The sequence below is a fragment of the Fukomys damarensis genome, unplaced genomic scaffold, assembly GCF_012274545.1.
Source record: "Fukomys damarensis isolate Sample0158 unplaced genomic scaffold, DMR_v1.0_HiC HiC_scaffold_39, whole genome shotgun sequence".
NCBI classification, from domain to species: Eukaryota; Metazoa; Chordata; class Mammalia; order Rodentia; family Bathyergidae; genus Fukomys; species Fukomys damarensis.
The window spans coordinates 16,124,791-16,134,618 of NW_022900951.1; the positions used below are offsets into that span (position 1 = coordinate 16,124,791).

The 9,828-nt window shown below is 32.5% G+C and overlaps 1 protein-coding gene across 5 annotated transcripts in view; it reads right to left on the reverse strand.

The window, feature by feature from the left end:
* The window catches only part of Rps6ka3 (ribosomal protein S6 kinase A3), a 97,532-nt gene that overhangs the window by 25,495 nt on the left and 62,209 nt on the right, over nucleotides 1-9,828 (reverse strand). For all 5 annotated transcript variants that reach the window (XM_010643680.3, XM_033760295.1, XM_010643681.3 and 2 more), the window contains 6 exons: nucleotides 9,632-9,712; nucleotides 8,790-8,869; nucleotides 8,097-8,203; nucleotides 4,544-4,581; nucleotides 4,203-4,345; nucleotides 3,391-3,461 (listed from right to left, as the gene is read on the reverse strand). In XM_010643680.3, coding sequence (XP_010641982.1) covers nucleotides 3,391-3,461; nucleotides 4,203-4,345; nucleotides 4,544-4,581; nucleotides 8,097-8,203; nucleotides 8,790-8,869; nucleotides 9,632-9,712 — 520 coding nt within the window. The remainder of the gene's footprint in view (nucleotides 1-3,390; nucleotides 3,462-4,202; nucleotides 4,346-4,543; nucleotides 4,582-8,096; nucleotides 8,204-8,789; nucleotides 8,870-9,631; nucleotides 9,713-9,828) is intronic.

Sequence of the window (9,828 nt, forward strand, 5' to 3'; positions counted from 1 at the left end):
ACAAGATCCCAATAATGAATATAATTGTACTGTATACCTTAAATGTACCAATAAACTCAATTAATAAAAAATAAATAAATTGCCCTGGTTGGCCTTGAATTTGTGATCCTCCTCTCTTAGCCTCCCAGAGTTCTTGGATTATAGGCATGCACCACTACACCTGGCTTTCTCTAGTGGTCTTTTTTGGTTTTGTTATTTTGGTTTTCTTGCTGTGTAGTTTAGGCTGGCCCTGAACTCACTATGTAGCACAGGCTGGACTCAAATTCCGGCAATCCTCCTACCCCAGCCTCCGCATTGCCGGGATTACAGGCATGTAATTCTGGCAGTCTCCGGTGCTTTTATGGTAAGTGTTAGACATGTTCTTCTCTGTTGGAAGTACTTGTGGCAATTTAAGGGGCTTGATTATTATCAAGTATTTAAACACTTTCAGTTATGCGTTCTCATGAACATGAGGATATGTATTTCTCTTAATCTAAGTATCTTTGCTCTGTTTCTCCCAATATGGCCATCTCCTATATTTTTTTGGGGGGGTGATACTGGAGATTGAACCTAGGGCTATTCTACCACTAACCTACACCGCCCACCCCACTTTTTTTTTGGTACAGGGGATCAAACTCCAGACCTTGTACTTGTGAGGCAGGTGGCGGCATTACTGAGCTAAATCCCCAGCACTCCCATTCCTTTTTGAGATGTGGTCTCATCATGTTTCCCAGGCTGGGCTGGAACTTGGGAAAATTCTGCCTCAGTCCCCTGAGGAGCTGGGATTATAAGTGGCACCCTGCCTGTTTTTTATTTTTGTTTGTTTGTTTGTTTATTTATTTATTTATTGGTACCGGGCATTGAACTCGGGTCCTTGAGCTTGCAATGCAGGTGGCGGAACCACTGAGCTAAATCCCTGGCTCCAATTTTTGTATTTTTTATGTTGGTAACAATATGCAATTTGAGGGTGCTGTGGAACCCCACCATATTTTATTGTGATTTGCAGTTAAAGGTGGAAATATTTTTCTCTAATTCTTGACTGTTAAAAGTTTGTGATGAATCCAATCTGTAAAAATGAGAAACTCTTGCTGGGGTTTTAGCTCAGTGGCACAGTGCCTACCTTGCAAGAGCAAGGTCCAGAGTTTGATCTCTGATACCATAAAAAAAAAAAAAAAAAAAAAAAAAAAAAAAAAAAAAAGAAAGAAATGCTACACTTTCCGCCATAGTCTGGAGTCTACCCAAGAGTTTCTAAATAACAGTGCAAAATGTCTCCTTTAAGTGTAGTGATTATGCTCTTTTGAGGCAGCGCCCCCTAAATGTCTAGCTTAACAGCTTCTTTATAATTCTAGCTGTTCTGGTGGGTATGCACTAGCTTATTGTAAATTTAATTTGCGTTTTCTTTTTTTGAGGCAGGGTCTCATGTAGTTTAGGCTGGTCTTGAACTCACTTTGCAGCCCAGGCTGGCCTCGAACTTGTGGCAATCCTCCTTGCTCATCTTCTCCAGTATATAGGTGTGTGCCGCCATGCCTTATGCATTCTCTTCTCTGTTATGCTAGATTGGCCTTTAACTTCTAAACTCAAGGGATCTTCCTGCTTCAGCCTCCTGAGACCATGGGAATGTAACAGGTAATTTGTGTTTTTTAATTAAAGAGGTTGGGCATCTTTTCTTTTTTTTTGGTACCGGGGATCGAATTTGGAACCTTGTACTTGCAAGGCAGGTGGTGGAACCACTGAGCTAAATCCCTGGCTGGGCATCTTTTCATAAGTTTATTGGCCAGAGTATTCTTTGTTTTTCAGCTTTAATTGAGTTTATTGGTACATTTTAGGGATACAGTACAGTTACATTTATTGTTGGGATCTTGTACCTCTACAGGACAAGTCTTGATTCTCATTTTTTCCCCTTACCTCTGCCCTCCCTTCACCCCCTCCTCCCCTCCCCATCTACACTTTATTTTCATCTTTTCAATTTTTTTCTTTTCCCTTTTTACCCTTCCCCTACCCATCCCACCTTCCCTACACCTTTAGCTCCTTTCTTTCCATTTCTAAATGTCAGTAATCTTATTAGGATCAGAGTATTCTCTTTTGTGAGGTCCCCAAGACTTCTGCCCATGCTGTACTGTTTTTTTTCTTTCTTATTGCTTCAATGGAGTTCTTAATACATTCTGGACACAAGTTGTTGTTGGCTCTATATGTGACAAATTTCTTCTACTCTCTGTAAATGAAATCTTTTCCAGTATGACTCATTAAGAGACTGTTCTTTCCCTACTGCTCTACAACTTCCATTGGTTGTAATTTAAGGGTTTGTATATGTGTAGAACTGTTTCTGGACTCTTTATTCTATTGTACATATCTACTTTCCACACTTATTTCAATACCATATTGTCCCAGTTACAGTTAGAGTAAGACTTGAAACCTGGTAAAACAAGTCTATCTTGATCATCTTTAAGAAAGGTTTAGTTATTTTTGGTCCATTATCATATCAGAGTCAGACTATCAAGTTCCACAAAAAAAAACTTATTAGAAGTTTTATTTGATTTCCATTGAGACCATAGTTTTATCATCCAATAGGGCAGTCAATAGCCACATGTGACAACAAGCATTTGAAATGTGGCCAATCCAACTTGCAAATGAAAAATATACACTGAATTTCAAACAAATATGAAAAAAGTTATAATATCTCAGTCATTTTTAAATGTTGATCATTTGTTGAAATAACATACTGGATAACCATGAATCAAATACAGGACCTTGTGCTTGCAAGGCAAGCAGCAACACCACTGAGCTAAATCCCCAACCCTCATCAGTCCTTATTTTGAGGCAAGGTCTCTCTAAATTTTCCAAGCGGATGTCATGCTTTTTATCTTTTTGCCTCAGCCTCCACGTATGTTACCATGTCTAGCTATGGTATCTACTTTTAAAATTTCATTTTTTTGCTGCTAGTATACAGATACAAAATAGATTTACATAGTATAGAGCTTTGTTTATTGACCCTATTACCAATAACTTTGCTAAACTCTTATTAATTCTATGAATTTATATTATGATCAGATTTTCTATGGATACATGTTATCTAAATAATGACAATTATATTTCTTCTTTTTAAACTTTATACTATATACTTTTTTTTGCTTGCTTTACCATACTGGCTATGACCTAGAGGACAATGCAGATAAAAGTGGAATAATGGGAATACTTGTCATACTCCAAATCTCAAAAATGCTTTCAATATTTCACCATTCACATAATGATAATATGAGTACTCTAAACCTGTGTAGTTGGTTCATATTTAGACCATGTTACAATGATTTTTTTAGTTATTTCTTATACTACATTTGACACTTTAAAATCTTATTTCTTAATCTGATGTATTTAAAAATTTCTACTTTAACATTGCTATTACAAAATACTTACTTAAGAATCATAGTCATGGTTTCTTTTCGATCTTTTCCTTGGAAAGGTAGCGTACCAGTGAGCATTTCAAACTATACAAAGGTAAAATAATCAGAGGTATTAGTCAATAAGTATAAAATCTGAAGTCCAGAGTTTAAAAAAAAATCATCTTAATTACAACCAAATCTTCTAAAATTGTCAGCTATGAAACAAGTGATTTATATTTTTACTATATTCATTATGAAGCTTCTTGATAATTGCTAAGAAATAATTGAGCTATACAGTTCCTTTGCAGAAATTAATCACACTTTGAATGGCAATTTTAAATTTAGATATTTGAACAATCTGACAGATACGCCAATTTCATATGAACTTTTTTTTCCTCATTGAGTATATTGGTACATTTCAGGTATACAGTACAGTTACATTCATTATTGGGATCTTGTACCTTTACATGACAGGTCTTGGTTCTCATTTTTTCCCCTTGTCCCTGCCCTCCCTTCACCCTATAAACTTTTTTTAAAGCATTACTTTCTAACAGATCAGGTTCTCACAAAAAATAAGCACCATTAATGCTTTAGATTGTTACTATTAGTAGACAATCTAAGGATATATATTTTTGCTTTTTCAAATTAGGATGAGATGAAATTAGCTAATGGGTTCCACAGTCCTACACTGCAGCCAATCATTTTTCTTGGTTATTTATTACCTATACTATAAAACATAGAAAATAAAAATACCAGTTTCTCTCTCTTAATATTTTGTGCTGATTTTGATGTAATAAACAAAATAACTCCTCCCACTCCTTAACAAACCAAAAATCCAGACCTTACCATCAACACACCAAAAGACCACCAGTCCGCACTCTGAGTATGACCTCTACGATTAACTACTTCTGGAGCCATGTATTCCACAGTTCCACAAAAAGAATAAGCTTTCTTTTCGTGGTCAATAGATTCTTTACTTAGGCCAAAATCTGACAAAAAATATTAAAATAATAAATATCCTCAATAATTTGCACAGAAAAATTTTAACCTTTGAATTCCAATATTTACATTAATTATTAAAAACTATAACCCAAGTTTGTAAAATAATACATTATTCAATATTTGTACCATAATCAACCTTAAAGGAAACTATGCAGAGATTATTTTAATAAAATGAGGATTTTTACCTGTTAACTTGATGTGACCTTCTTCATCAAGAAGTATGCTGAAAGAAAACAAAAGTAAAAAAATCTTTTAAACCACTAAAGATTTATAGAAGGTAAAACTGAAATATGACTTTTCAAGCATCAGATCACCACATTTATTCTAAAATATTGTTTTACACCACAAATAAGAAGGCAAAGATAAAGGACTTGAAAACTATTAAGAAAACAATCAAATAAGCTATACTGTCCTAAGCTACTCTTCCTCATGCTTTTTTGCACAGGTGGCCTGACTAAACCTTCCAGTGCCTGCATAACTGTCTACAAAGTCAAGAGTATAAGTCTTGGTCATTTTAAAGGTCTAAACTCAAGTATTCTTTTCAATTTTTTTTCCCAGATACAACCTATACAATCTTTTTCTCAATATATCACCTTCCCCACACTCCCTGTTCTTTAATGACCTACTGCGTCTCTTCACTGTCTACATTCCCCAGTGTATTTGGTCTTCTTGGAAATTATGAGCACCTAGGTATTTGAATTTATTCATTTTTCTAGACCAGCAAATGGCAGAGCACAGACCAAGGTTGAATGAATGAGGCCAGTCTACAGAGGACCTACACAGCATTCAAAATTGTTTTGGTTTCTTCACAAGGACACTAGAGACCATAAAAGGTAAATAGGCACATAGTAATAACTAGAACTATAATTTCAGAAAATAATTGAAAGAAAATAGTAAGGAACATTTAGTGAACTCTTTGGGTCATGACAAAGAAGGACAGTTGGAAAATGATACTGGCTTGTACAGATACTTGAGTGAGGAGTAATGTAATTAGTTATGGAGCTAGAAAAAGCAATAGGCACTAAGTTATAAGCCAATAACTATTTCTGGACAGTTATTTTAGTATACTGACTTGAAAGGTCAAGTAAAAACTATTTCATTTATATTTAAAGCTATTCCACAATATAGGCATTTATTTTACTTTTAATTCTAACAAAGTATGCAAGTCAAATTTTGTTATAAAATTTTACTATTGCAAAAACATCATGAATCTTCTTTATACATCAGCTCAAACATAATTACAAAAAAGTTTACCACTGAAGATAGTTCAGTAGCGATATACTTTTTAAGTCACTTTCATAACAAGCATTCTTTTAATAATTATTTTATAGCCATATTTATTGTAACATACAATTTAAAAGAAAGCATAAGTTCATTAAACATTTGGTTTAAAATATAAAGTTCTCCAAAGTTCTACGTGATGGTATTTATCTGGATCACTTACCAATTGAATATTATTTAAATTTATTTTTTATTTTATTTTTTGAATATTTAAATTTAATTTTAACAGCTAGATGCTTATGGGAGAGATCTCAATATAAGCAATTTTGGGCCGGGGATTTAGCTCAGTTGTTCTGCCGCCTGACTCGAAAGCAGGACCTGAGTTTGATCCCCAGAACCAAAAAATAAATAAATAAATAAATAAATAATCAATATGAGCAATTTTACCTACATTTGATCTTACTCGAGCCTGAGACAGTGCCCATGCTTCGTACATAATTTTATGACCAATGCTAATATAATGGTTTATTATAAGTAAATTCAATGAAATACTATAAAATATTGACTTATGAATGTTTAATCTTATGCTTATAGTAATTGTTTTTCCTTCTAAGGATTATATGCTTGAATACTTACACTTTTTTCTTCATACTAGGGATTGAACATGGAGCCTTGCAAATGCTACGCAAGTTTATTACTGAACTACAACCCCAGCCCTTGAATGTTTATTCTCATAAGGAATTATACTATGTTTTGCATCATTGTAGCTAGAAATTGACAAAATAATAAGGAAAACTCAGTAGTTATTTGGGAAATAAAACAGAATCATTGGAAATGTACACCAAACCAAAATGTAAAGTGTAAAAGTATAATTTCTATGATAGCATAAAAGAGTTCCAAAGGATCACTTCCAGTACTTCCTGTCACAATACATAATTTAAATTTTGCACATAACATTTTAAAGTAATATTCAAAATATTTGATAAAGATGATGGTTGCAGAACTCTAAAAATACTAAATATCAACGAAATGCACACTTCATTTTCAGATAGAGTCTCACTATGTTGCCCAAGCTGGTCTTGAATTCCTAGGCTCACGTGATCGTCCCACATCAGCATCTCATTGTGCTGGGTCTACAGGTCAGTGGATGAATTATATGGTATGTGAATTACCCTTCAATAAAGCTGTATAAATTATTCTTTATCTATATTTTCCTTATATCCTTGAAAATGAAAGAAACTTTTTTATTTAGTGGTAGATTGTAAACAAGGACAAATTAAACATGTATGTATAATTTAAATATCAACTTCTTGATGATTGCTACTTTAAGAGCTGTGGAAAATTTGTTTAACTTAAAACATTAAATTATAAGAAGACAATTTTCAATAAATGGTATTTGAGAGAAAGAGCTAGTTCCATACTTTCCTTCACACCAAAAATTTCTAGATGAAGTTATAAGTAAAAGAAGAACATTATAAAATTAGTAGAAAAACACTTGATCATAGATTTGGGAAAAGCCTAAGAATAAAGGTCATGGGAGAAAACACAAAAGAATGGTAGATGTGACTGAGAAAAAAATGTGTGCAAATTAAAAATGAATTTAAAATTAAAAGAGTGGAAAAATATATTTATAACATATGTAAAATGATCAAAATTCACCTTTTTTTTTAGAGGGAGGGTTAGTACTGGGGATTTGACCCAGCACCTTTGCAATGAAGTGTATATATATCTCTACGCCTTTTTTATTTTAAAATTTGAGACAGGGTCTTAGTAAGTTGCTAAACTGCCTGAAATGGGCTCAATCTTGCAATCCTTCTGCTTCAGCCTCCCACAGTGCTGGGATTAAAAGCATGTATCACTATGTCCAGCTTTTTTTTTTTTTCAGGAGGAGTCTTGTTAGGTTGTCTATGCTGGCCTCCAACCTGCACTGCAGTGATCTTGCCTCAGCCTCCTAAGTAGTCTGGATTATTAGGTAAACAGGTTCCTAGGTAAACAGTTAAAATTTCTTGGGTCTGAGGATTTAGCTTAGTGGAGCCACACCTAACTTGCAAGTGCAAGGTACCAAGTTCAATCCCTGGTACCAGAAAAACAAAACAAAACAAAATTTCTCTTTTTTTCTTTTGGTACCAGGGATTGAACATGGGACCTTGTGCTTATAAGACTGAGCTAAATCCCTGGCCCCACAATTTCTTAATTTGTAAAGTTCTCTTATAAACCCTTAAGAAAAATAACAGTCTAAATAACAGTATAAAAATGAGCAAAGATCTTGAACAGAAAATGCACACAAAAACAGAATTTCCAATAAACAAAACAGATTTCAACCTCATTAAAAATCAAAAAGAAATGAGAAAAATGTAATATTTTTGATTAACCAAGATTTAAAAGGAATAAGAATATATAGTTTTAGTGGAGATGTGAAGCAAAGGTACTCTAATGCAATGCTGTGGGAGTTCTACGAAATCGCTATTTTTATGATTTTCTAAACACGGTATCCAACTTAGCAGCATGATTTCTTACTTTTCTGGTTTCAAGTCTCTATAGATTATTCCCAGGCTATGTAGATGATCTAAAGCAAGCGCAAGTTCTGCCAAGTAGAATTTGACATCTTCTTCTGTGAACATCACCTAAAATAAAATAAAGACAGGTATTATTATTATCATTATTACTATTATTTTTTTGAGACTGTGATTTTTAAAGTTCTGTTTTAGAGCTTCAATATTCAATGATTTACAAATATGCTAATAGACAGCTTTCTTTACAATTTACTAATGAAATAAATTTGCAAACACAATCACTTACTAAATAAATGTTAACTATACACTGGGAGAAATAATTTTACATTGTAAGTAATAAAATAAAACTATTTTCTTTGTGCCATTGTTCTACACAATAATTTAGAAATGAAAAATGATTTTTACAATTTAAGCTGTATTGCTACTACTGATTAAAGATATCTTGTTGATATATTATCATTTTTTAGAAAACTAAAAAAGAAAAGAAGCAAAGTTAAGACGAAGACAGCTTATCAGTTTAAAGTTCTGTATTCAGGATAAATTAAAAAAAACAGGAAAATAACTCTTTTTGGCTCAGTTTCTTCAATATAAGAATCTTATGCCACTACAGAAAATCTGATAAGCATAATATTGAAATATAACAAAATTTTAGTTGAAACAGGAAGAGTATAAACAAATTAAGATATTAATTATATACCTCTTTGGATAAGCGTGTAAACAAATCTCCTCCCCTGAGAAAATCCAAAATAAGATACAACTTCCCTTCAGTTTGAAAAGCTGAATGAAGAAATGAAAATTTCCATTTAATCCATTGTAGTTTACTGTTTAGGTTTATAATAATAATAATGATGATGATGATGAACATTATTTTAGTACATTTAAGTCATAGATCTAAACTTATTTTTACTTAGAAGAAAAACACTGATTTAGTTTCCATGTGGAAATGTTAAAAGCAGTGTTTCTCACTATGGAACCACTAAATTTTCTGTGGATAAGAATCTCAGGCATACAGTAGTTTTAAACATATGATCAATAAAAATACTTTGAAACAAAAAAAGTCTTAAACACGAAATAAAAATCTTTAAAAATGCCACTATAGAAAAAAATGTGGGTTAGATTTAATTATATGTAGTTAAGAATTATTAGGCCTTTACACACTTAAGAAGCATATGTCTTTGGAGAAAAGAAAGGTAGTAACAGTTTTAAAACACTGACATTAGAGATCTTTCTTGCCCTTAAGTTGGGCTAACACATATGGACTATTGAATGCTCATATATTATTATTACTTCTTATAATAAAAAAGCAATCATTGATATCAACTCCTGTGGCTACTACTCAGAAACTAACTTTATAATGTTTTAAATAAACAAAAACTTCTAATGTTCATCTAAGAAATAATAGTATAATTTCTAAGACTGTAATATATGCATCTGCTAAACACAAACAAATGGGCAAATGTTTATAATAGTATATCTGAAAGTACTCAGGGAGTGGGGGATGAGACAAAGGGATTAGGTTGGAGAAGGTTCAAAACTTACCATAATGCAACTTGACAATAAAAGGATGATTAACTTCTACCAAGATATCACGTTCCATTTTTGTCCGAACACGGTCTCGAACTACAAAAGAGTGTACATATGTTACATTGCAATATTTTCAAAGACAATGTTAAAAACAAATTGTTTTTAGTATTTATTTATTTATTTATTTATTTATTTATTTATTTATTTATTTA